The 27,856-nt window shown below is 30.5% G+C and overlaps 1 protein-coding gene across 1 annotated transcript in view; it reads left to right on the top strand.

Annotated features, from left to right (window-relative positions):
- Positions 1-27,856, top strand: part of LOC129217073 (dedicator of cytokinesis protein 7-like) — a 126,241-nt gene that overhangs the window by 2,763 nt on the left and 95,622 nt on the right. Inside the window, exons 3-11 of the mRNA XM_054851357.1 lie at positions 181-359; positions 1,345-1,416; positions 6,056-6,257; positions 7,761-7,985; positions 8,320-8,405; positions 8,521-8,587; positions 10,988-11,137; positions 21,428-21,490; positions 26,812-26,980. Coding sequence (XP_054707332.1) covers positions 181-359; positions 1,345-1,416; positions 6,056-6,257; positions 7,761-7,985; positions 8,320-8,405; positions 8,521-8,587; positions 10,988-11,137; positions 21,428-21,490; positions 26,812-26,980 — 1,213 coding nt within the window. The remainder of the gene's footprint in view (positions 1-180; positions 360-1,344; positions 1,417-6,055; positions 6,258-7,760; positions 7,986-8,319; positions 8,406-8,520; positions 8,588-10,987; positions 11,138-21,427; positions 21,491-26,811; positions 26,981-27,856) is intronic.

Genomic DNA, 27,856 nt, shown 5'->3' with positions numbered 1-27,856 from the left:
AGGCATAATAGGCCTTGACCAACATGGGCTGTCGAGTGCCACTGGGTTTGGTATATGAATGTAATAATGACTTGTATGTATTTTTGTGAAGTACATGCTTTATTAATGAATTCTCAGTGTTTGAATTATTTTTGTAACATAATAATTTAATTGACTTCATAAAATGCAAATGTTTTTTAGGTTTCTCTAAGTGATGTTGTTGAGCCTTTAGATTTTGAGGAATACTTGGATCAACATAGAGATCAAATTGAATGTGATCCTTTTCGACATATGCTTGATTTTCCTGATGATGATTTAGAAATTTGTATATTGCCTCGAAAGCATAGAACTTTGGAGCACATTGTACCTGACGATGAAGTGTAAGTATAAGGGGACAAAATGTGCTATGAATTATTTTGTAGTAGTTAGATACTTTTTTGAAATTAAGCTGCTTTGGTAATTATATTGCATAGATGAAAGATATTGGTTTTGTAATAATTATAATTTATTTCTTATTATTACTATTTATTTAATTGATTATCTTACGGTTTCTGTTTGTTTATGTTTAATAAAGAGGTATTATCAGAGATAAATTCAAAGTTATTTTTCTGTTAAAAATAATGACTTTCTTTAAAAAAAAAGTCTTTTTATTCTAATGAATTTCAATACATATCACTAAATTGTATAATTTATCTTAAAGTTTTACATTCCATGGATAGTTAGTTACAAGTTAAAAGATTTTTTCTAGGTAATACTGCATAGTTACTTTCTAACTTTTAAATTTTCTTTCAACTTAATTAATCTTATTTATTTAAATATGCTCTTGAAAAAAAAAAAAAAAAAAAAACCCAATAAATTACATGAGATGAGCTTGCTTGTCTGTGAAAAGGAAAAAAAAAAAAAAGATGATTGAAAAACAAGAGACTATGCCATTGCATTACTGATTTACGTATTCAGATATCCATTTAATGTATTTTGATGCAAAATGATGAATGTTTTTTTTAAACACCAAATGTTGATTGATAGTTAGTTGATATAATGATTTAAAGTGAAACCCTGACTATGTTAAAAAAAATTTATTGTTTTCCTACATTTTTTTGATTAAATGCCTACTTTTTTTTAACATTGATATTTTTCTATTTTAATAACAAATTAAAACAATAAGGTTTGATTGAATTGTCATTCATTATCCATTTGTGACAAATGTAAAAAATTTCTCAAATATAACTTACTTACATTTACTTTTATATATTCTAATTCCAAAATCCCTATCTAAAGTGTTGCATTGCTTATTTATTCTATAATTTTATTAAAAAGTTTTTTTTTATAATTATTATGTACTATACAAATTTTTATGACTTTTAGAGGTGAATTGAACCAACAAGTGAAAGATTGCATTCGTTGTTATACCGCTGATTGGATCATCATAAACCGCAGGTATGTTCTTCCTTCAAGTAGTTCAAGTTTATTACTTGTTACTGTTATTAAGTATATCAGGTTACTATTTACTGTTATTAAATATCAGGCATCAGATAGTTATAAATAAAGTGATGTCCCTTTATAGCAAAGACCTATGTTCGATTCATCTACAAAGTAACTTGGTTATTTCAGAGAGTAATTTTCTATTCAATTCGAAAAAGCAACTATTCAAAATTTTAAACTTGTTAGAACTTTAGTTAGTAACTTTAACATATGTACAGTAAAAAATATGTAAAAGGACGGCATATTGCAAAACTCAACATTGAGGTCAGACAAACATTCAAACAGTCACGAGCCAATGCAGCAATGCCCTTTTTTTAAGAGTGTCAATGCTGCCAACAAACAATTCAGAAAGCAAAATTTGTAATTTCTCTGAAAGGGATCCACGGATGTCAGAAGTTAGGGAACCTCAAAAGTATCTTTACTCATGTTGCTGTAGATTTTTACTCTCTGGGGTCTTGAATTCCTAAAGCATCCAATCTCCATAAATTTTCTGTGTTAGGAGAATATACAAACAAACAAAGATGAAATAGTGAAAGCAGCAAAAATTTTATTTCACAATTCAAAATCAGTCTTATCATCTTTTGACTTGCCCATTAAAATTTAACCTAACTTTGTTTCAGTTGCTACCAAAGCGGAATTCAAGTGTTCAATTTTCCCTGTAACAATTTCCCAATAATTGTCAGCACCTATGAGCAAAGAAATGCTTTTACCTAGGGGTGGAAAATCTGCGCCAATTTTCAAATTCTGATACAACCTGATACAAAACGGCCAAATTCGAGATTTTGCTCCAAAAATACAATTTTATTAACCAAAAACATTCACCAAAGAAAAAAATAGCAGTTGCATTCATTTTTTATCATTGAAACTAAAAAGGAGCATATAAATAAAAGAGGGGTGTAAAGAATTCTTTAAATTCGCCGAAAATTATGTGTTGTTTTTTAAGTTTCAATCCTTTTGTATCCTATACATTTTTCAACAATTTTGAAAAATTTAAGCAATTTTCGCCCTGTTTTGCTTTAAAATGGCTAATTTTATTTCTTATTTTAATAATATTTCATGCTTTGAATAAATTTAAAATGTAGGGGAATGTGGGGCAAAGTGAAATGGTGAAATATTTACTCTGCTTTTAGTGCCACCTACCTAGTAACATTTTAACTATGTAAAAACAAATGTAGTCTATTCCACTCAAGAAAAAAAGTGCCTCTGAAAATAAAAAAAATATGATAATACAAGCCATTGTCAAAAATTGATGCTCTCATTGTAATATTTTGTTGTAAGTCAAAAATTATTTTTGTCATTATTAAATTACAAAATGTTCTTGTTGTTAAAATTTTAAATATTAATTTAAACCTACTAATGTTCAGTGTGTGATTTATTTACTTAATATTATGCTTATTTGTATTTTAAACACTTTGTACATTTAGTCAAGTGCATGTGGGGCAAAGCGGATGGACAAAGTTTGTTCAATTTACTTATACAATCCTTTATACAGTCGGACCTCCATATATCGAAGTAATAAATTTCCAGGAAAAAAAGTCGATATATAGAAATTTGGATACATAGAAATGATTTTATTTTATCTTAAAAATATCCTAAAACATTAAAATTAAAGCGTTTTGTAAATTTTTGTGTATGAAATCCAATTTTTATTTATACGACCATTGGATTAAATGAAAGTTAATAATTAAAAAAATAACAGAAATTACATTTTTGCGCCTTCATACATCTTTATTCTTCGGCAATTCAACTTGATTCACAACATTATTAGGGGATTTTCGTTTTGACAATGTAATAGAGAGAAAAGTAAAAAATCAATCTACTTTACTTAAATGATTTTTACTGCAGCTAAAAAGACTAGGAATGATCAACAGATAAAAGGGTATAACTTGAAACTGATTTTACAGTGTTACTGGTTTAAGATTTGAAATAAACTTGAAGGAATTTAGGAACTCCAGAATAAAACAACGACCTATCTACACACACCTCAACCCCAGATTCCTTATGAGTTTCATAGCAACCTTTAGTGAATGTAATTTTCTCCCCTAACCTCCATTTTTCATGAGACAAACAGTATAAAGTGGAAAAAAATCTACGAATGTCTTGAAAAAAAATTCGATATATAGAAATTTTTTTGATATATAGAAACAATTTTCTATGTAATGAACATAGAAATTTGCCAGGATTTCAATATATAGTAAACTTTGATATGTGGAAGTTCGATATATGGAGGTTCGACTGCATAGTCACTTACATATTCATTCATTAATTATTTCACTTACTGATTTATTTGATCAAAAATATCTTTAACGATCAAATAGAAAATATTTCATTAGAAAAGTATTTTATTTTTCACATTGCCCCATAAAAAAAAGTAAAATTTATCCACTTTTTTTTTGAAGGTACAAATTTACTGCCAAAAATAAAAAAAGTTTCAATGCAAGTTTTATAAAATATATATTGTTCTTTTTGTATGTACCCATAATTTTCAACACATATTCCTAATTTGCTCATTTTGAAAATTTGTTCAGCCATCGAGAATCAGTAAACTCTCTTTTTATATAAATGTTGATAAATAATTTTTGCAGTAGGTTTTAATTAAGATTTTGAAACACTTATAGCTTTTTTTTAAAGAATTTTCAAAATCTTCAAAGATTTATTTATTTATTTTCAGTTTTTACAATGAAAAGTATGTTTGTTCATAAAGATATTTTAGATTTTTCTCTCTTGTAAATTTTTACTTTACAAACAGACCTAATTTTAAAATTTATGTTCTTACTTGTTTAACACCATAGACTCAAATGTTTTTAATGAAAAAAATGTATTTTTCTCTAAAAAGTATGAAAAGTTGACGCTACTGTGTGATGCAGCCAAGATTGACCTCTGGCTCCCTCAACCCTTTGTTCAAGGACTCGGGGGTTTAGAAATTGTTATCTCTTTTTAGCCTACTTTCCCAGTAAAAGTCAGAAAAAGAAAAAAAAAGCATGAAAGAAGGCTTAATGCATCTTTAAAATATCGTGAAAAACAAAAAAAAGTCAAAAATAAATAAAAAAAAATTAAATAAATATCGAAAAATTAAAAATAGGAAAGTAGGGTATTGAGATGAGAAAAAATATCTGTCGATCTGTCTGTCGATCCGTCGGTCTGTCTGTCTGTCTCCCCCTAATAACTTTTGAATGAATAGTCCGATTCGAACGAACTTTTTTTTGTTCAAAAGATCTCAGCAAGGACACTTCATTCCCATAATTCACTTTTTGATTTGAACTATTTTTTGTTCAATTTTGAACAGTTCAAAAAAACTTAACATTAGCGCCTACAGGGAAATTTAAGGCAATTCCGAACTGTGAGGCGAATTTGCATCAAACAAACTTTGTAGGAAAAAGTGTTTGATGAAGAACTTGTATATAAAATATCTTTTTGATTTGAACAAGTTTCCGTTCGATTCCATACTTAAAGGCGGATTTTTTTTAAACAAATTTTGTTGGAAATAGCTCTTGACACCAGACTCTGACTCCAAGAATTTAGGGGCACCTGACTCCGAATCCGACTCTTGTGCCCGACAATTAATTGGACTCTGACTCCCCGACTTCGACTCTGACTTCGTAGCTTTGGCAAAAATTTATACACGGAGGACAAATGACCGACTCCAATTCTTGGATATTTGTCTCCGACTCTTTTATCCCGAAATGAGATTGACTCTGACTCCGCAGCTATGCATTAACTGTGAAATAACTATTGTTAATATGAATTGTTTTTATTTTCACGCTAAAGTTTTAATTTAGGTATTCAGTTTTTGGCAAATAAACTCAAAGTCATTTATGTTTCTACATAAAGATATGAGCAGACGATTTTTTTTTGACAATGAAAAGTATTTCTTTAAGTTGACATTTTATTGTTTTTATTTATTTTGGGAAGTGCATTAATTCATAAAAAAAAATTATTTTTAGCAATAGGGGAAAAAGAAACAATTTTTTTTAATATGATGTAATAAGCTTATTAATTTTAACTGTTATTTTTTCGTTTTGAAAGCTGTTAAAGATTTTTTTAATGGAAAAAAGTGTATTAACTGCTTTGCTTAAAAGGTGATGCTATTTTATTCGTTTGTTTTTCTTTTATTTTTACGCATCTAATTTTTTTAGATGAGTGAGAAATATTTTATTCCTAGAAATTTGCTTAAAATATTTAAAAAATATGTTTGAAACAATTTGCGATTTTAGCTATTTTTGAGAATATTGATCAGGTACTAGAAAGTAGTATGGGTATACGGGAAAGTAGGCTCGTATAGTTCTAGGCAGAACTTCTTGTTTAAAATTTAGATTTCTTTAGGAATAAACACTTTTGCAAGAATTGGTACAATGCAGCAAATTGTACAAAATTATTACTTATACTTAATTAAATACGTATTACCTTTAAAACTCGTAAATTAGCCCTTTTTTGTTGAATTTTTGAATATCATGGCTTCCAGTTCTATTTTGATGCAGTTTGGATATCATCCCTTTCACGAATTTTTTTTTTGGATTTCCCCCTTTTTGCTCTCGGACCACTCTCATCCCTGGTCTGTCAAAAGCATTTCTTTTCATAAAGTTTTCTATTTCAGGTACCAACAGTACAGCTCTAGCTTCTGCTCCTTTGAAAGAAATTTAGAAAGGCAAAGTTTAGCTAAATCGGTTCCAAAACAAGAGTTTGAAATTGATATAACATTACCATCTTGTGACTACAAAGATGATGATACACGTTTAAAGCAAATAAATGAACAACCTGTTCAGCATCCTCCCCTTGCTGAAGATGAAGATACATCAGTATGTATATTTACAATAAAAACTTTAATATTTAGCCATTGTTTATGCATTTTGAAAGTACACTTTGTGTGAACATTGAACAAGTTATGTTTTTAACACTAGAGCTGCAGAGAAGGACAATTTGACCCAAAACAATGATCATAAACTAAATTTTATACAGAACACATTCAGTAAATTGAGTCGTGTAATTTGATAAACTAGTGACCAACTGATAACTTAAAATAATAATAATAATAATAATAATAATAAACAAAAATTGAACTTGGTCCTTGGTTTTTTCATCAAACTTTGGAAATTTGTCATATTTGCTTAGCTTTGTCATATATGTTACTCAAAGATATAAAATTCTAAATAATAGGATTTTGTTAAAATTAAGTTGATTTTTATTATTTTATACAAATTATTTAATGTAAATGCTGATATTTATTCAATATTATTTTTAAAATATGTTTTAATTAACTAAATTAAGTGGTTATTGATTATGCATATTTCAATAGTTTACAATCTAGGGTCAAAATGACTGGCTCCACGGTTCTAGGTATATCAAAAGTCCTGTGGTTCCAGTGTTAAGATTAACATTGTACAAAATAATTAATGTGAAACCATGATTATAAAACTGATTATCATTTGATAGATGTGGTTAATTCTTTTTCATATAATTTCAGTTTAAAATTTTATTTTTTGACTGGGTTCATTCTAGGTCTATTCAAGGGTTCATTTAGAAGGAGATTAAGTCCATTTATGTGCTTTCCACAAAACTTTTAAGTCAAAAGAAGAAAAAAGTAATCTTAAGATATCCACCACGGAATAAATTTAGATTTTGACTAATTTTACTAATAATTATTAATTTTTTTTTTCTATTTTTTTAACTACCTTTTGCATTGTAAAGGAAGTATTGTAATAAAAATTTTAAAAAGATCCGTAAAATTTCGGCCTAAATTTCCATTTTACTCACCCTTCAAATGATCGTTGAGTGTTTTTTCAGCCTATCTGCACCTAAGAATGCATGGACAGCCAAAATATCTATGTTGGAGATCTGCAAGTTAATTATCACAAGTTTTCTTTAAGTCTGTATATGTGTATGAATGTATGAATCTTGCATAACTCATACACAGTATGCTGCAGAAGGTTGAAGTTTAGAATGTTGACTCTGACTGGTGTGTAGTTGTGCATGTTCTGTTTGGGTTGCATCTGCATGCTTCAAAGTGGGTATTTTACTTTTTTTTGGGGGGGGGGAGTAAATCACTGTTTATTTCAATGCAGACTTAAGTGATTAAACGATCACTTAGCTATATATTGCCAAGCTTTTGGTCGGCAACTTGGCGATGTATCGCAAAACATTGGGGCATAACCCTGAAAAAAGTGTTGAACAGAGTGCATATTTTTACTAAATACATGTCTTTCAAATTTTAATTATCTTTCTTTTTTGTTTTGTTTCTGTGAGAGACATTTATTTTATATCTCACAAAATGCTTGTCTAACATCTCGACATTTACAATTTAGGATTCGTCAGCACCATCATCAAATAGGCAGTCTTTTCAACTTGCTGATACACCACGAGGTAGCTGGGCCAGTAGTGTGTTTGATCTTCGAAATTCACAGGCTGATCCTTTGATCCCATCTCTCTTCGATCATACACCATCTGATGCCATGGATTACATGAATGAAATCAAAAGACAAGAAAATAGGATTGATTCTTTATTTGCTTTGTATCCTCCATTAGATGATGTTAGTATTTTATATGATTATCTTTTTATCACCCCTTCTCTTTGCACTCTTTGTAGCAATTTTTGAGCATTAAATGTTTAAAAATCTAAATGTCTTTTAGATTTTCGATTTCAGCTGTAATTTAGTAAAACATATTTTGTTGAAATGAAAAATATACAACATGCGTCATTTGTTTCGTTAATTTTATTAATTTTAACTGATAGCTGGCAATAAATGATGTTCAAATGTTAATTGCTGTTTTCGGAAATTACTGTAATGAAAAAATATTTATTTTGAAATGTATAAAAGTACAAACTGTTTTTTCAAAAGAGGTTATATATTCAAACATTTTTAGGAAGATTGTGTGGAAAGAAGGTTACCTGGACCAATTCCTAGTGAACACATTGGACATCGTTTGATTGTCAAATGCTTAGCTCTAAAGTATGTAATACTTTGCATTTGTTGAATATTTTTGAAATGAGATTCATTTTTTAACAATTTAATGCTGAAGTCCTTTACATGCACTAATGTTTAAATTTTTTCTCTCTTGAAATAGATTAGATCTTGAAATAGAACCTATCTTTGGAACAATGGCTTTGTATGATGCAAAAGAAAAAAGAAAAGTTAGTCATACATTTATTAATATTATTTTTTTTTTCCATTTTTTCTGCTTATACTACTTTAACTGTGTGCTTATTATATGAATGTACAGGTATCCCTAGTATAACATGGTACTTGTACCAAAGACCATATATCTTCGCATAAGACTGGACACTTTCGAAGAGATCAATGCTTTTGCGTTTTCTCCCTTTTTAAAGAAGGTTAGTTATCATAGAAAAAACTTAACAGGCGAGTTGGCGATTCAATTTTGGTGGGAAAAAAAGGTTTATACTGTGTGCACAGATTATTTACCAAGTACTGCTACTATGCATCATGCGTCGTATGCAGTTATCAGGTCTCTCTCCTTTCCCTTCTGGCAAAGGATGGTAATTACTTGGGTATTTAAGCCTCAGAGAGGGTCATTAGGAAAAAATGAAAGCAAAAACAAAAGTAACACTGAGGAAGTTTGTTGTATTAATAACAGGCTGTTTACAAAGATGCCAAGAGTAAAATTAAGATCTTTTTCATTATTTTTTGCTATTTAATTTATTTTTATTTTCCTTTTTTATTACATATTTATTTTTATTAAATTCATTTACTTTGTATTTATTTTTGAAGCAAGTGCCGAGATGTACTTTCATTTTTGTTACAATTGTTTAACTTATGAGTTTTATTTCTCTAATCACATTTTGTAATTTCATACATGACGGCAAGTCATGTATTAAATTGCAATCAAGTTACAATTTCGATAAAGATTAGAAAGTAGCGTGTTTCTGTAAATACACTAGATAACATCTGGAATCAATTAGGGTTTGTTACCATTGTTGCAGGAACCGAAACTTGTGGTTAGTATCCTCTTCCTTTCTCCCCACTCTTTCTTAGAATTCTTTGTGTTGTAACCCCATGCTAATTTTAAGAATCTCCAGTTCAACGTGGCGACCATAGCTCTGAGTGTCAGTTTTTTTTTCAAGCACCAGTTTTCATTCTATTTGCACTTGTTTTCCTTTCCATACCTAAAAACCGGTCGTCGAGTGTCCAATCTTGACTGGTATTCTATTATCTTTGCTTGTACTACAGTTTTGATATTACAGTCATCCCTTGTCACTTCTCGCGTCGACTATCACAGCTGCACTCAATTGCTTTTTTCCCCTTCAAATTCATTGATTACCTTTTATAATGTTCAAGGGTTAACTTTTCCCTTTAAAAAAGTAAAAAAATATTGATTTTTAATAGGTTCTTTACGCGATTTCTTCTTAGGCGCTATGGTAGAGTCAGTTGAGGGGGAGGGGGGATTTATAAAAAAAAATTGCAGCAGAAAGTGTCAAATATCGCTATTTGCTTTCAAATGTTAAACACTAACCGGGGAAAGTATATTGTTGTATTATTGAAAGAGGATAAATGTATTGGTAAACAGCGTTTAGCTTTTGCTTTTCAAACAATAAACAATTCCTTCAATAGGGAAATAATGCAGAGGACATGTGGGGGAAACATTATCACTCAATTGCACTGATTTCATCATCAAACATGTTAGGTTTATAGATTAGTGACAGACTTAGATTTTGTAACTGTGGAGTATTTTTCTTTGACATTTTTGGCAGATAGCAAAAAATATCCCATACAAATATTAGTTTGCACGAAAGGTTTCTCATGATTTAAAATCTTATGGTTTTATGTATCAGCATTTTTCATTGAATTTTAAAAATGTCTTTGAACTGACAAAGAAATAAAGCATTTTAGTTTTTGGAATGAAAGAAAATTTTAGCATTACTGTGTCTTTGGTTAATGTATTGGTTTTTCCTCCACTCTTTGGTGGTAAAAATGTTGAAATTATGCACATTTTAACTTTTTTATTAGTTATTTTAAATCTTTTCTTGGTCACATTCTGTAGAATTAAAATTATATTACAAAAAGAAAAAAAAAGTTAAAAACAATTTAAAGACAAATTTGAAAGAAAAAAATGCACCTTTATAAGAAAATAAATACATTAATTGACTTCCTAGCCTCCAAAAACCTCAGTCCAAAACAAAAAGTAAGTTTGTAGGTTTCGGCATTGTGAAGTGCATATTGAAAAAGTGAACCAAAATGACCACCATCTTTGACAGCTTAAAAGACAGGCCTGGTTAAGATTCTAAAGAGAATCTCTGGACCTAAAAATGTTTACTGGCCTACATTGTGAGGACTGAAATGTACACTCATATTACTCAATATATTACACAAAATGTATAAAAATATGACGCTCTTAGATGTTGTTATAAATTAAATATCATATTTTTCATCGTTAGTATTGTGCGTTGAGCTACGCTCACACGCAGAATTCTTCAGTTTATCAAGGTTCTACTGTTTTGTATCGGCATAATAACTCACTTTTCTTTGTTATTCTATAAAAAAAGATTTATTTACAATACAGATTTTCTATTTCATAGGTGTCTGAGAATTTTTATTTTGATATGAACTCTGAGCCTTTAAAGAGAATGTTGTCTGGTCATATATGCTACCAAGATGTTTCAACATTAAGTAGATCATGCATTTTTCAAATTACGAATCCATCTCCAGACTTGTTCTTAGTTATCAAGGTAAAGCAATCCTTTTTATGCAAATCAGTATCATATTCTGCAACAAAATCAAATATATAAAAGCTGTATGTTTGTCAAGATTTTGTCAATGTTGTTTTATTTGTTTCAATATTGTATATTTGTTTTGCTTATGGTAATCATGTTTTTTTGTAATCAAGCTTTTACTCTGTAAGAACATAAATACTGTACGGCATTAAATACAGATTTCACCATGGCCACATAAATGTATTACTATTAATGCCTTTTAAACTAGTAGTTTGGCTGAGTAGTTTCCATGTGCTCGGCCACCGACTATTTGAAAAAAAAAAATCGTACATGTAGAGTTTTGCACCTATGAAACATCAGTGTAAGTCTTAAGCATCTAATCATTTTAAAATTAAAATCAATTTGAAATTTAATGAAGAAACCCTTTAAGATTTCAAGCAAAAGATTTAACCACAGCAAATTTTTTTTAAATATTTTAACAAAAGAAAAAGGTTAAATTCAAACTAATTTATAAATCTATTATATAGCTTCCTAATTTTAGGAATGATTTTTGAAAATAATTTTTGTTTGTGGTTGAAATTTTTAAAATTGTGTTAAAGCTTCATATCTTTTAACTTTTGCCATGTAAAAAAATTATAAAAACCTTTATAAAAACATTTGTTAAAATGACAAATGCATAAATAAATTTTACTTTCTTAACTTTTATGTATAATATAGTTATATTTTATGACTTCAGTAATAGTAAATGGATCCATTCTTTCAATATATATTCGAGCACTTTCTTATTAATTAAAAATTCTTTGACTTTGTTCATTCTAAGTATTTAATTTTTAGAGTATATATTTAGTGGCTTGGTATGAAACCAATTACCATATATATTATTAATGTGATTACTTAAGTTTACTAACACATATCTTTCATGTATTACACAGAGTACAGTTTTAGCCTATATGTTAGGTACTAAGAATTCGGAATAAAGTTCTTGCCCCTTTTAGTTTTCAAACATGTACTGTAGAACATAAAGCTGAAAACTGGGAAATTTAGTTAGTAGCCAGTGGCTGGTAGACTGTTATTAGTGGCCACTTTTTAAAACTGCAACTATGTTTCAAATTTTTATTAACCGTTTAACCGCCGAACTATTGACGGATGATCAAATTTGAGTAATTTTTTGAAATTATGTCTATTTATGTCTAGTAAATACAGAAATAAAATAAAATTTCCAGAAAAAAATTTTTTACTATGATTTTCAGTGTGTTCCATTTTTGGAACATTGGCGTTTTGCATGAAGTTTTTTTTTTTTCAGAGAATTTTTTTAAACTAAGAGGTTTTGAATGCGGTTTTTATCTTAGCATACTTTATTGTGGAAAAAATAATATTTGAAATTGCATTTGTGTACATATCAGAGTTCAGAAAATCCAATACAGAAATATCTAATGCCCATCATATGAAAGGAAGCGTTGCTGGTGAAGTCGTTTGTCGCAATGGAAACATTTCTTAGTCGTATTTTTTTGCACACCGCGCAACGTCCTTGGGATGCAGATACAATATAATGTCCGTCAGACATTCTTGACCGTTTATGTAAATGACAACGAGGCCCTGGAGGACTTTCCACTCGTACTTTTCTTCTTAGGAGGTGAGTTGTTATTTCTCTTCGGAACTCTAAATGCTTCATCTTGACTTCGTGTAAATCACAATGAAGTAACCAACTAGCTACAACTGAAATATTCAGCGCATTACTAAATGATTCCACCACCATTTTTTACTCCTCAAATGAGGTCTGTAGCTCCCTAAAAGTTTATCCAAGACGTCCACACCCCCATTTCTTCATTGTATCTCTTGATAAGATGAGGTTGTGGCACATCTATCTTGCATTTCTGCGCATTTGAGTAACATTTTACAGATGCAAGTGGCTCATGTGTATAACAATTAGATGCTACTGTAACCACTGCATTATCTTTCCAGCTGCACATGTACACTGATCCATCAGATCGATAGTCAAAATTTCCGCGATCTTCTTTAGAAAGGGCTTTTTTGGATTTCCGTGGACAATGGCCAGTTCGGTTTTCACGAATTGTTCCTGTTGCTCGTACACTTTTTTTTTGATAGCTGAGAAATTAAGTCATATGATGTAAAAAAGTTATCAAAGTATACTTCATGCTTAGACGTGTAAGTCAAAACTGATAATAGATCATTTACAACTCTGGATCCTAATTGCACATCAGGGGATCCTTCTTTTTTGCCTGAATAAATCTCCATGGAATATGGGTATCCACTTGAAGAGCACAGCATCCAAATTTTGAAGCCGAATCTTATTGGTTTTCATCTAATAAACATTTTACATGAATGCCGACCGTAGTAGGGAACCATAGATTCATCTATGCTTAATTTTTCATGAAATACACCAAATTGTTGAGGGTTTTTACACAATTCTTCGTAAATAAGGAAAAATTTTCTTAGTTCGTCATTTTGTTTTAATTCATGGTTGTCCATCAAATGAAAGTTGTTTTTTATTTTTCGAAAACGATTTTGAGGCATAACTGTTAGTACAATTGGCACAGATGTATCTTCTGCACTGCTCCAATACATATCTTCAGAAGGAACAGAATGGTACCCACTCAATAGCAAGAAACCAAAAAATTGTAGGATTTCATCTCTGTCAACATCTATTCTTCCTCAGTGATATTGCCTAGTTCATCAGGGGGTAATTGGCATATATCTACATCTGACAAATCCGAATCTGACAATGTCTCTAAATAAGCCACAGCTTGTTCTACAGTAAGAACTCTTGTAGACATTTTTAAACATTTATGAACAGTTGGTATACGTCAAACAGAATTTCCTTTCGCCCGAAAACAAAGCTAGCGAATTATTGAACTGCATTTAAAATATGAAGAATAAAACTCTCACTAATATTATTTTTTATTATTACGTGACAATGCAGCAGTCCGAGCAGGTGTGGATTCGGAGCCATATAGTCCGTCAAACAGAAGACTGTTATTATTTTCTTTGCTAACGAAACCTCATATCCTTTCAAAATATAAACTTACTTGGTTTTGCCAACATCTACATCAGAGTACATTCAAAATGAGAAAAAAAAAAAAAAGAAACATATATTACGAAAAATGAAATTTCCCCTTGGAAGTCGAACGATTTACTTCTTGGAAATTTGACTCCCTAAAAGCGCCAATGTTCCAAAATTGGAACATGCTATTTTGAAGGGGTACACCTTTCGGAAATATCATTGTACATTTCTACAAGCATTTTAAAATCATATATTGAAGTATTTTTCTCAACTATAATAAATATCATCACATTTTCTGAAAAAACCAATTTTTGGTAAATTTTATAAGAAAAAATTGCAAAAAGCTGAAAAAACACTCATCTTTGAAAAATCGCAATAAATAATTGAAAACATATAAACAATCAAGCAGGAAATCAAAAAATACTTTGAAATAAGACTAAACTGTGTTAAAAAAAACTTGTTTATTTTAACGTTATTTCTTGGGAAAATTTTCACTTAAATATGATGTTCCATTTTCGGAACATTGGCGGGTAAACGGTTAATGAAAAAAAATATCATCACAATATAAATGCTCACACATAAGAAAGGTGAAACATCCAAAAAGCATAAAATTTTACAGAAGAGTCGAAAAATAAAATAAAATAAAACCTTTAAGTACAGTGCAAAACGAGGACAAAGTTCCATTTTAGAGCATTAGTAAATCATTTTTCAAACCATAGGGACCTTTATGATGTTTTTCTTGCGGTAAGCAACATCTCAAACTGTTGTATATTTTTAAATGAACCTCAAAATATGTTTTGAGTTGTGTTACTTTTTTTGTGCATGAGCGATATATTAAACATTGTTTTCTGTAACCTGCCAACTATTCATGAGCATGTCCTAAAAGATGTATTCAAATTGCTTTTAGTTTTTAAATTCTGAATCCAAATAACGTTTTTTGATTCACTTTTCACAGGCATATTTTCTCACTTTAAGGTAGTTTTAGTTATGTTTCCTTCAAATAGAAAAACTCATCTAATGAAACATATCGAATGTACATGAATATATCCGGCAGAGAGATCATTCGCATTTTTTTAAATGAACGAGTTAAACGAACGGATCAATAGAATGAACGATCCTCTGATGAACGGATCATTAAAAAGAACGACATTGCCCACCTCTAGTAGTGAACAACATTATGTTAGTGCAGACCCCGAAGAGTTCCTATTTTTCCTACTTTATCCTAATTTTTAGAGCTCTCTCCTTATTTTCCTACTTTTTCCTCTTTTTCCCTACTTTTTCTTTTCTTAGTATAGGACTTAAATGTGTATTGATTCTTATTTTTACAATGCCTTACCGAGAACTTTCAGCATGTTTCAATCTCGAAAAGAAAAAGTAGCAAGCAGATAGTGAATATTTCATTAACTGACTACAATAATTTCTGGAAGGAATGGCGCAGCCTTTGTGTGTTTAAAAGTAACATTTTCCGAAGTGCGACTTTTTTGCCGATACGACGTTTACGATCCGCTTCTCTTTTTATCGCCGTGACTTTAGCTCAACTGTTTAAACGAAACAATAAAAAAATAGGTTCTGTCACATTCTGATACAACTATATATTATCTACTCGTTAATTAGAAGCTTTAGTCACAGTAAGCGGCTGACTGTTCAAAAAGTGCAAGAAAAGTTGAATCTCCTATTTGTATAGTTGATTACAAGGGAAATGAAGTTAGTTTTAAAGAAAAAGTCAATGCAAAACCTTTAAAGAAGCATAAGGAAGCAAAAAATGAAAAATCGGTTTACACATTTTATTGATGTTAGTGCAAAATAAAAGCTGCAGATTGCAGAAATTCACAAAAACGAATCACTTCAAAAATAATCGCGGAAACTAACTTTTGTCATATGTAAATATGATTATTGTTCATTCTAAATCGTAAAACATGAGTGTAAAATTTTCTTTCCTTGCAAAGAGTGTATTTGCAAAAAAATGTGGGGTGGGGGAGGGGGGGACAAAACCTAGATAGGTAAAACATTCCTGGTTTTTAGAGAAAAATTGAAAATAGATTTAAATGCGAGATTCCATTTTATTTCTTTACCTTTTCTTTAATAGTTGGGGTATATAGCCACATGCAAATATATACAACTTTTTTTCTTTTTAATGGGTACTTTATACTCTGATATATCATGGATGTTGATGAGTTGATCATTGTCTTTATATGCTGCGTTTATGGCAATAGGGTGTTTCTGAGTATTTAAGAATTTTTTGACCAATTCTTTTCGGAGATATAGACGGATATTTTGGATTCCGTAGACGTAACATAAGCTGTCCTCTCTGTACTCTGAACACCCTATAATATAAACACCCCAGTACTACGAATTCTATTTTTAATCACCTTCGGTTATTACTTCTATATACTGAACGTTTTCACAATAGGTGCTCTGGAATTCCAATGAATCAAATGGTCATACCGGAAATACCTTTAGTTTTTTCACAATTATTTAAGAGCATTAAGAAGAACATGAAAAGAGGATGAAAAAAAAAAGGTGGACATTGCTGCTTTATAAAATCATTTATCAGTTGAACAATATAAGCCTGACGATTCTGCCACCGAACTGCATATTTCAAAAAACCAACCATTGTACCAAGCAGTATTCAAGACCTTTAAAATAATACTACCAACAAGCAATATGCGGCTAAGAATCACCGGCAGAGCTTTTCACTTAAACAATTTGATGATAACACGTTCTTTGCCTGAGAATACACAACGCAAACACAGATTCAAATTACTTTTTTACAGGTTCTAGCGATAACTGCATTTTAATATTTTATAGTTGAATGTTACGTAAAACTTTTCTTATTAAACTAGTTTGTCGCGAACCGATGCAAAAAAGGCTTTTACAGAGATTAAGTTCTCAATATCGAAAACTTTAACGCGAATCAATGCATAAATCTCAAAAAAATGGCCAAATTCAAAACCGATTAAAAAAATTAAAATTAAAAAAAAAAAAACGGGCGAGCTAAATGGAAATTTAGGCCGGTTTTTGAGTGAAAATTTTTTTCTGAATACAATACTTCATTTTTTTTGTAAAAGGAAGTAAAAAGTGAATTTTTTGACCGATCTAAACTGGTTTCCCCCCTTAAGGTAGTTGGGGACAAAAGCTTGGCGATATATTCCCCAGTGTTTGCCAAATTATAACACCACTTGAGTTTGCATTGAAATTATCAATGGTTTTACCCCAAAAAGGTGTAAAAGACCCCCTTTGGAACATCCAAATGCAACCAAGAGTGCAGGTGCACAACTAGATCCCACTGGGAGTCTACGTACCAAATTTCAACTTTCTAAGACAAACCGTTATTGAGTTATGTGAGATACATAAGCACACACACACGTACGCACATACATACGTACATACAGACATCACAAGAAAACTCATTGTAATTAACTTGGGAATTGTCAAAATGGATATTTTGGGTGTCTATACTTTCTTGGGCATATATCCACACATGTGGTCGGGTTGAAAAAAAAGCTCAATATACATTTGGGGGCGAGAAAAATGGAAATTAAGGCTGATTTTTGAGTGAAAATTTTTTTCACGAATACAATACTTCCTTTTTTTTTGTAAAAGAAAGTAAAAAGTGAATTTTTTGACCGATCTAAACTGGTTCCCCCTCAAGGTATGTTGGTGATAAAATTGCCAAATACATTTTTTTTGTTGTCTAAACAAACTTGGATTTCTACATGTATGGGGGAAAAACTCTTTAAGTGTCTCTAATTGTTCCATTAAAGCAAACATACTTTCCCTGAGGCTATACAGGATCCTTGAGAACAAAGATAAGTTTTGGTTAAAATTTTGATGAATAGAAATGACTTATGTATTGATTACAGAAGAATTCTAAACCACAAAAAAGTTTCATATAATTTTAACAGCCAGTGACTTATGCCTGAAAGTGTGGACCAACACTGTGTACTAGACCAAATTAAGAAAAAAATCTTTTTGGGAGTTTGAAACTTCATGTTGATAAAATGTTGCCTCATAGCCTTACATGTGCCACAAAAATATTTATCCAAATCAAAAAATATTTAGGTCTCCAGCATGAGGCCTAAAATTTTTAATTTTCTTTGAAAAACTAATATTTTTTTCTATATATATTTAAAAAAATGAAAGATAAATTTTAAGAAGTTATCAAGCTGAAAACTTTTAACAGTGGAGTCGATAATTAGCTTTAAATAGTAATTTTTGTTATATTGCTATATTTAAGTCTCCCACATGGTATTCAAAATATGGATTTTTTCAATTTTAAGTTAAATTTTTCATTTTAAATATATATTATTTTTATTATTCATTTGTAAATGTTCATTTTAATATGTGTTCGCTAATAATTTTTGAACTTGATATTTTATTTAAATGTATTTCTAATTTTTTAACAGGTAAATTGAGAAAATTATTTTTTTCTTTCTTTTTTTTTTTTGAAGAAAATTATAAATTTTAGGCCTCCTACCAAACACATAAAAATTTTTTGATTTGGATTAATATTTTTGTGGTGCTATAGGGGCAATGTTTTATCAACTTGAAATTTCAAACTTTGAAAATTTTTTTTGTTTATTTGGCCTAGTGCACAGGGCTGATTTACACTTTCAGGCACAAGTCCGCACAAATTGCCATTGTTTAACGTATATGAAACTTTTTTTTTTCACCTCTAACAGTTGGTTCCCCCAATCGATATTATTGAGAAAATTTTGTGAAAACAATTTCATTCTTTGTGCAAAAAGTAGTAAATGTTTTCTGATCTATGTGCAAACTATGCTGTCTTGCAACAACTTGCATTATCAAAGATAGACCGTATTGTAACATACAAGAAGAGGGTGGGGGGAGAAGGAAATAGCATCAGTTTCAGAATTTTTTTAATTTTATCACTTTTTGCTAAAAATTTCAAGTAAAATTTTTTGCAACGTTGAAGAAATTCAATTTTTCCGGATTGCAATTAAACTCCTTCTGTAAAAAATGTTTTTTTTTTTCGGAAATTTGCCAGTTTGTTTCCGACTGTTTTCATCTCTAGTTGTAATCTTGCTAAACTTATTGCTTATTCCATTAGTTTTCACTTAAAGTTAACTTTTTTTCTGAACCATTACTCTGTATGTTGATTTTTCCCTCCTTGCATCATTTCGCATGATGCCATGCTTGGAGAGAAATTGAAGAAACAATACCAAGTTGGCATCATTTTCAAAACTAAGTTTTGGCACTAAATTTGGCTAGAAATCGCCAAATGTTTAAAAACATTCAACACTTCACACCTACCGTAAAATCCCGAAAGTAACCCCCCTATCGATTATAGCCCCCCCCCTTTTTTTGTGGAAAGTGTAATTACTTTAAAATCCTGAATATACCCCCCCCCCCCTTCACCTGAAACTTTTCCGATCATCTTCATTTGCCACTCCCTGCAAAAAAAGGATAACATTTTCTGCTTTACTTGGAAAGCATTTACAAAGGTTTAGTTTCTCCCTCCATGTGCAGTTTTGCTTTTCTAAAAAAAAAAAAAAAGAAAGAAAGAAAACAAAAATGGTCTCCATAGTTTATTCCTTCCAAAATGTCTAGACTCCTTTTGATGCAAGGGAACCCTTTTTTTTTTGTTCATAAGTATTACAAAAGAAATTTATACGGTTGTACTGCTTTTTATTCCATTTGGAAGGAGTATTTTTGTTCTGATTTGTGAAACTGAACGATCTTCAACACGGCGCCATTTTGAAAACTTGACGCCATTTTGGAAACGTGGTGCTTAAAAAGTAGCGCAAAACTTAAAAATAACCTTTTTTAAAGGAGAAATAATGTAATTGAACGAGTTTAGGATCATCAGAAATGTAAACTTGACTAAATCGAGTAAGAGATTTGTCTGTGTTTGCGTTCGCGATTTTTGTAAAGCTCAGTTTTCGAAATTACAATCTTCGTAACGAATTTGCGGCCGTGATTGCGATTTTCGCTTCTTTTCTGAAACAAGAACATTAAGATTTTAATTCTTTTACTCTGTAACCTTATTACTTTCAGTACATAATGAATTTTCAAGCGATAAATTATATGGGTTTTGCCAACTTAAGGTGCAAAATCCTTTCTTTCAAAAAAAAAAAAAAAGTGCGCCCTCATGCAATTTATTACTACTAAAAAATTATGACAAGTTTTTATTAATTAATTTCTTTTTCTTCATTAATATTAACTCTTATTTACTTATTATTACTTTTCTGTACTCTAAAATTAATACTACTAAAAACAATTATTTTCACTAATTTTTCAGAAAAAACTCGATTATAACCCCCCCTTCTGAAATCAACAAGTTTTGTTTTGAAAATAGGGGGGGTTACTTTCGGGATTTTACGGTAATAGAAGGTAACTAGTATTTTGAACTCAACAGGTAGCTCCTGTATCCTAGAATTTACTAGAACTGTACGATGCTTGACAGTTGGACTTTGACATCTGTCCTCTTGATTTGCATGTTGCGGCGGAGACTCTACAAGAACATTTCCTAATTTTCCTTAAATGACTGCTCAAAGATAGCCAGTTAGGCTAGCTTTCACTTTGCTGTGAGTGTGTTTAGCTCTGTTTGAGCTGGGAATTTTGTTTTAGTGTTTCGTCATATTTGGTTGTAAGTACGTGGTTTCCATAGTGCTGAGTGTTTTAGGGTATTTGCATTTATTGCTGGATATTTTAGCAACTAGTAACGACTTTCTTGCAAATATTTGTAAATAAATTTTCTTTGTTTTCACAAGAATTAAGTCGCCTATTTTTAAGAATACTTAAAGTAAAGGCAGGCTCTTAACACAAGCATCTTTAATACTTTTGTTAATTTTTGTTTTTGCTCTGTTCAGTTATTAGTTGCATCTTTCTTTTCAGGTTACAATCAGGAAATGTTATCCAATTTGTGAAAAACATTATTCTTCAGAGTTGTTTTATCGTCAAAACTACTCAAAGGAACTGTTTGACCTCTATAGCTGTCGCTCCCACTCTAAAATATCAGATAAAGACCTGTTTTATTTTATTTTTTGGACTATTTGCAAGAGCAAATAATATTCTCTTTAGAGCTTTTCCATTATTTTGACCAGTTGAGAAAAATAAAAATTTCTTTATCTGCACTTATGTAATGGTCCCCCTTCCCCCTGCATGTTTTTTGTACCAACTCAAAATTGTTTCAAAAAATAGTGAGTTACTGTGATGTAAGCTGTTAATTTGTCAGAGATATTTATAATGTTTTGCATAGTTTCACTTGTGTTTTTTATTGTCTTTAATGTGTTAGTAATTACAACTTCTTTCTCCTATAGTTAGAAAAAGTTCTTCAAGGAGATATTAACGAATGTATTGAACCATATGTAAAAGATGATAAAGTAAGTATTTCTTCCCTTAGCCAAGTTATTGAAGAATTTTTTGTGCATTATATGGCAGAAAGCCTTTGTGGTAGAAATATTTATAAAAGTATTGCAATAAGAAAACATGTTAAATTAGGTGAAATACACCGCCAGCTCAGTCATTTCCAGCCGAGGACTGCAGTTTCGTGCTTATTAGCACTCATCAGCCCGGCATAGGAAAGTGACTGAGCTGGAGATGAAAAACCTCTTAAGGAAGCCAAGAGTGCGAAACAAACTGGTAGCTAATATAGAATTAGCAGACCAGACGAGTTGTAATTTACTGAATATGTTAAATTAGGTTTTTTTTTCTGTTATATGTACATAAATTTTTATTAACCAAAGATTGAAATCTTTGAGGAGTTAGTCTTTTTTTAAAAGTTATTTTGTAAAGTTTGTAGCAAGTTCACAATTGTGAAGATTTCTTGAAAATTTTCTTTTATATGTTAATTTTTTCTTCCAACAATAGGGGGCATGCATTATGTCGTAAATTATGATAAAGTTGGTGCTATCTCATAGATTTGATGATGGTGATGCCAAAAATTAACACTAGAATTTAAAACAATCATTCACTTTAGCATGAAGAGCAATTAAAAAAGGCAATTTTTGTGAACAATGCCATGTGACTGAAAACACACAGCCATTGGGCCACGTCATAAAACACGACTCTTCCTCTGTTCTGCTACCGCTTATGCAACAGTCAATGCTCGTTTCCCAACACATTGCTTTTGCTATAGTTATAATCAGGGTCCAAAAGCAGGGTTGGCCGGAATGGACCCAATTGGGTTGGACCCAATGGGTTTTTTTTGAAAAAAAAAACATTTAAAAAAACCCATTATTTAGCCCACTTTTGGGTTTTTTTTAATTTCCTGAGAAGTTTTTAAAAAATTAATTAATTTATATACTTTCACAATTTAAACTTCTTTTTTATTTGTTCTTCACCACAGACAATGGACATAAAAAATGAATTTTTAACTTTAATAATAATATTTCTTAACGGCATTAAAAAAATACTTCAAAGATTTTAAATAAATATATTTAACTTTTTTCTTTAACTGGTCTATAAATAACTCAAATTATCTTGACTAAGTCCTGTCATGTCTGATTTTCTCAATATTTGTAGATTGTACAGAGGAAACTACTCTTTACTCTAGCTAAAAGGCTTTCATGTGAATTATTTTCTGCAAACCTACACGTCACAAATCTTGAATAAACAAAGTATATTTTTTAGAAATTAACAGGTTTTAAATGGTCGGACAGAAAACAAAATAGGATCTACAGTATTTTCATTATCTTTCAAAGAAGTTTAATATTTCTTATTCTGTACACAGAAATAGAAAAACAGGCAAAATAAAATTCAAAGAAATGTCTTGATTAAGCTTGAATTCAGTAAAAAGGGATTTAAACTACTTGAGGTTCTACAGTAGTTTTGCATAACAAAATGAAATGCAATAAAGTAAAATGCAAAAAAAAAAAAAAATGTAGTAATTGAAAACGAACAATAGATTTTATCACTCGAGAAGTAACTTTGCCCTAACTGTTGGTAATCACGGAAACTAAAAAATCTGAAACTGCACCATTCTTGGGTTTTGTCATCTTTTACACTTTTCTTCAGAAAATGCTGAATTTCCAGCTTTTTTTACCCCAAGACAATTTTTGTGCTTTGGCCATATACTTACGCTACAATATGCTACAAGCACCCCACATTTTCCCTAAAAAAAACAAAAAAACCCACATTTCTTTTAAAAAACCCAGCTTTAGATGGGTTTTTTTGGGTTTTATTTAAAAAACCCCGGGTTTTTGCCAACCCTGTCCAAAAGCGGATGATGTTTCATTTTTTTTGCATTTTTCTCATTTTAGTGAATTTTTCAAAGGTGTTTGAAGCACTTTTCGCTTTTTCTTAAAATTTTCAGGGCATTTTGATCTATCTATGAACCGTAAGTTTTCATCTCCGATTTTTGAGACTAGTACAGTTTCGAAGGAGCTACTCTTATCTGTGGAAGTTGATAGTCCGCATTGTTTACTTTGAAAAGGAAAATGAGAGGAACAAACAAAAAGAACAGGTTTTTATACTCGGACTACATTTCAGATTCTGGGTGTAATCATTTTCTTAGAATTAGATTTCTGAAGACTGTGTCCTTCTCAATACTGAAAGCAAAAGCATTAATATTTTTCACAAAAGGCAGCTTCGTGTGTCTGTGCCCTGATTCTTAGCAAAACAAACCCATATGCAAGTTATTAAAATATTTAAACTATTTAAAATAAGATTCTGACCTTATTCCTGAAGTGCAGTTTTTAAAATTATAACAGCATTTTAAAATATTTAACTGATTTTTTTACTGTCATTTTTTATTTTACTTTAGTTGGGTTTTATTTTAGAACATTTTTAGTATTTTATTAAGTCATCTTCTGGGGGTTGGTTATAATCAATGATTTATGGTTTGTTTTAATTTCCTTTTTTAAACGGATAAAACTACTTTTCATGTAAAATGACAGACGAAGGGCTTGTCAAAGGCCAATCCGATGATTTGCCGAAGTTGGATAGCTGGCTGTACTCTGTTTTCTTTTTGGCAAGACGCCCTAATTTTATATCGGAGGAAATGAAAGGTGTTCAAGCAATAAGTTGAGTCAAAAGCTTATGCATTTGTAAAAAGAGCTATATTTCGTCTGATAAGTAATTTAGAAACCAAAAAATAATAATTTAAAAAACAAATTTTATTAGTTTTAACATCCTTCAAATGTAAAGAAAAATTGATGCCGTGCTGTACTTGATTTTATCATTATATAATAAGGTAAATGATTAGTTACAGGCATAGTTAAGTATTTTTTTTTTTAAAGTATAGATTGTTGCTGAACTGTGATGTTGCAGTTCTAGTTCATGGAAAAAGCTTAAATTTCCAACTATCAATACTATTTTCAACCCCCGACCCTGACACACAAAGGGAGGGGGTTATAAGTTTGACATATCTGTGTGTTTGTGTATGGCATTCTAGCACCTAAACGGATGGACCGATTTCAAAGAAAATTTTTTGTTTGAAAGGTGAGTTGATCGAGAGTGTTCTTAGCTGGGTTATGTCTTCAGATGAGATTAATTAACGAAGATATTAATGAAAAACCTCTAAAATGTTTTTCGCAATTTTCGCAGTGAAAACATATTTAAAAATTTTGTGCCAAAATAAAAAGTAATTTTTTTCTGCATCTGCTAGAATATGTTTGGAAATTCCATGCTACATAGAATTTGAATTATAACATTTTTCTTAAAGCTGGTTTTAAATACGATTGAGCCTTTATCACATGATCGGTAACCAAATTCATTGTTGTCTGACAGGGAAAGAAAATGTAATGATTTATAATGTTTACCTGTTGCCAGTTTATATTTGTTAACAAATGAAATACTTTTTATTGATTTTTTTTTATGAAATGCTTTTAAAGGGATCTTCATATTTCCCTCTTAATTCTACATTTGCATTTTTTTTTAATTTTAGTAATTATATCCAACAATATTATAACGCTTATTATATAAAAACAAAATAAATAGATTTCTATTGATGTAATCTTATTAAACTTTAGTCACAATCCTCAAGAACATCAAAATTGTGCTGCATTTTGAAACTATAGCATGATATTCTTAAATCGTAAAAAAACCAAAACTATCAGAAAACCGAATTTTTATGCCACAAAAAACTCTATTTCATATCAATATTTGTCGTTGAATAGGATTCACTTACAAAAATGTTTTCTTCTATTCTACATGTTTCCTCCACTCAAAAAAAAGCCTAAATTTTGCCTCAAAGTATAAAAGCTAATTTTTAACAGCTAAATCAGGGGCTCTCAAACTGGGTACCGTGGCAGAGTGCCGTAGGAAGAAGGGAGGGGTTACGCGAAGTGTCCATGGTATCAATATGTATGTACAGTGAGTGCACCAAATAATGCCCGGTAGATCAGTTACGCCATCCTCCATTTTTTTGATACAGTATAGCAAAAATTCAGTACATCCTCTTTCAACGTTATCACAAAGCCTAATTGGTGATAAAGCGATATCAACAAACCATTTTTAACTACCAGGCAATAGTGTAGCAAAAGTTGTTGCATAAGAGTGATATTAAAATTACCTGATCTTATTTTACGATAAATTTTCTTTCTACATGGTTCCCTAAAGTTTAACTAGATTTAAAAAGTTGCATTCTGTTTTCAAAACGTAATTTATGTATTGACGAATTCAAAAAGAAAAATGTCGTTGTGTGCCGTTATTTTTTCCCCCGAGAGTCGATAATCTTGAAAAGAAGACCATGATTCGCCGTCTTAGCATTATGGTTTCCTAATAATATAACACTGGTGTGTTTTTAGGTTGATATGATCCTGTGTTGCATATGCTGCACGTATGTGCATGAACTGTGCACAGGTGTAGAAAAAACCCTCTGAAAATAACGAATAATTAGTTGTTTGCATAAAAGAAATGGACAAGTGTGCCGTGAAATTTTTAAATTCTTCAAAGGATGTCGCAAGTTGAAAGAGTTTGAGAACCCCTGAGCTAAATGCTTTCATACCTATAAAAATCCCTATTAAAAGGGGGAAAAACAGTGCATAAAGCCTACTGACTTGTGAAGCCCTCGTAACCTCTGAACGCATTCAACTTATGCCTTAAAATTTGTGTTGAAATGCGTTGGTTCGATGTTCTTGGACTCCACCATTGCAATGTAAAGTGCAGCAGAATGTACGCAGGGGGAGAGCGTTTATTGGCGTCACAAGCTCTTTCCGCCCAATAGTTTCGTTTTTGCAGGGGCGTGGCCTAATCACTTTTAAAACTCGTTTTAATTACATTTTCATTTGTTAAATTGAGATGTTATTGGTATATTTCAACATAGTTTTTCATAATCTTTCGTTTACAAGTTAGTTTGAAAATCATGCATGTTCCTTATTATCTTTTTGGCTTGCACAATGGATACTATTGCAAAGATTTTACTGTAGGATAGAATATGGCAAAAGTGACCAATATTATAGAATGTCAAAGATATTTACTTTTCCAAAGTTAAATTTCTTGAATCCCTACCATTGTAAGAGGGTTAAGATTTCAGCAATTGTGTAGTGTTTGAAAGGTGAAATTTGTTCTACTGTATAAACATTCAGTACATGTAATGTAATTGCATATGATTCATCTCATTTCATTATTATTCTTATATTTCACTACTATCTTAGAATTGAATCTTGGTCAAATGTTGATTGAATCTTCATTCAATCTGAAAATAAAACTCATTTATGAGTATTTATTTTTAATTTGTATTGCATGTTATTCTTTTAACCAGAACAGAGAAAAATTGAAAAGTAATGCTGTGTTGACTTGTGACAGATTAGGAAAGTATAGAATGCCATTCGCCTGGACAGCGATATATTTAATGAATATAATAAATGGTGTTAACAACATGGACAAAGATTCTGGAAGTGATAGGGATAGTATATCTTCCAATAGCTTAGGTAAGTACATTTTAATTTTTAACTAAAAATTTCTCTCTTATCTAAATATCAGGGAGTATGAGCTTATAATTAACACAGTAATTTAAATTAAGATGTTTCAATTCTTATTCAGTAGAAATTCCCAACTAAATCAGTCATGGGACAGTTGTTTTCAGCAGAAATTTTTTTTCAGATACATGGTTGCTTTGGGTTCTACAGTTCTTTTCGCTTTAAACCAGTTATTAATGAATCAAGTTTTACTTCCTTCATACTAAAGAACTAACCCAGTACTTAGTTAACTAATTGCTAATGTTATAAAAGTTCGATTAAATAAACCCATGTTGAATGAAATAACTTAAGACTCTGTGTGTCATTCATAATTTATTTACAGTTATTGTTTCTCTATCAGTCATTTCATCTTTTGAAATATTGCATTGTCATATAGAATGTCACAGTCAACTCTTGAGCAATATTTTGCTTTTAGTTCTAGCCCAGCTCTCTTCAGGTCCGAATTCTCTTCTGGCTTCTTGTACTTTCCCTGAATGCCAAAAATTAAAGCAACAATAACAATATCTGCATGCTCCACAGATTGCATATACATTCAACCCTCGTTTATCACGGTTAATTTGTTCTAGACATTACCGCAATAAATTTCTGCGAAATAGTATTCTGTATTTGTAAACCGAATATTTTCCTAATTAGCGTGCATAAAACTTATAACAATTTAAATGAGTTTTTAACATAGGGGGTCAGAGCCCCTTAGGCATGAAACGGCACCCTTAGCCCACCATTACATTTGTATTACTTAGTATATTGTACAAATTATGAGAAAATGATATATGTTAGACTTAATAGATATCACATTGTTAATTATTGGGAAATTAACTACACACACAC

This window comes from Uloborus diversus, chromosome 1 (genome assembly GCF_026930045.1).
Source record: "Uloborus diversus isolate 005 chromosome 1, Udiv.v.3.1, whole genome shotgun sequence".
NCBI lineage: Eukaryota > Metazoa > Arthropoda > Arachnida > Araneae > Uloboridae > Uloborus > Uloborus diversus.
This window is presented reverse-complemented; position numbering and strand designations above follow the sequence as displayed.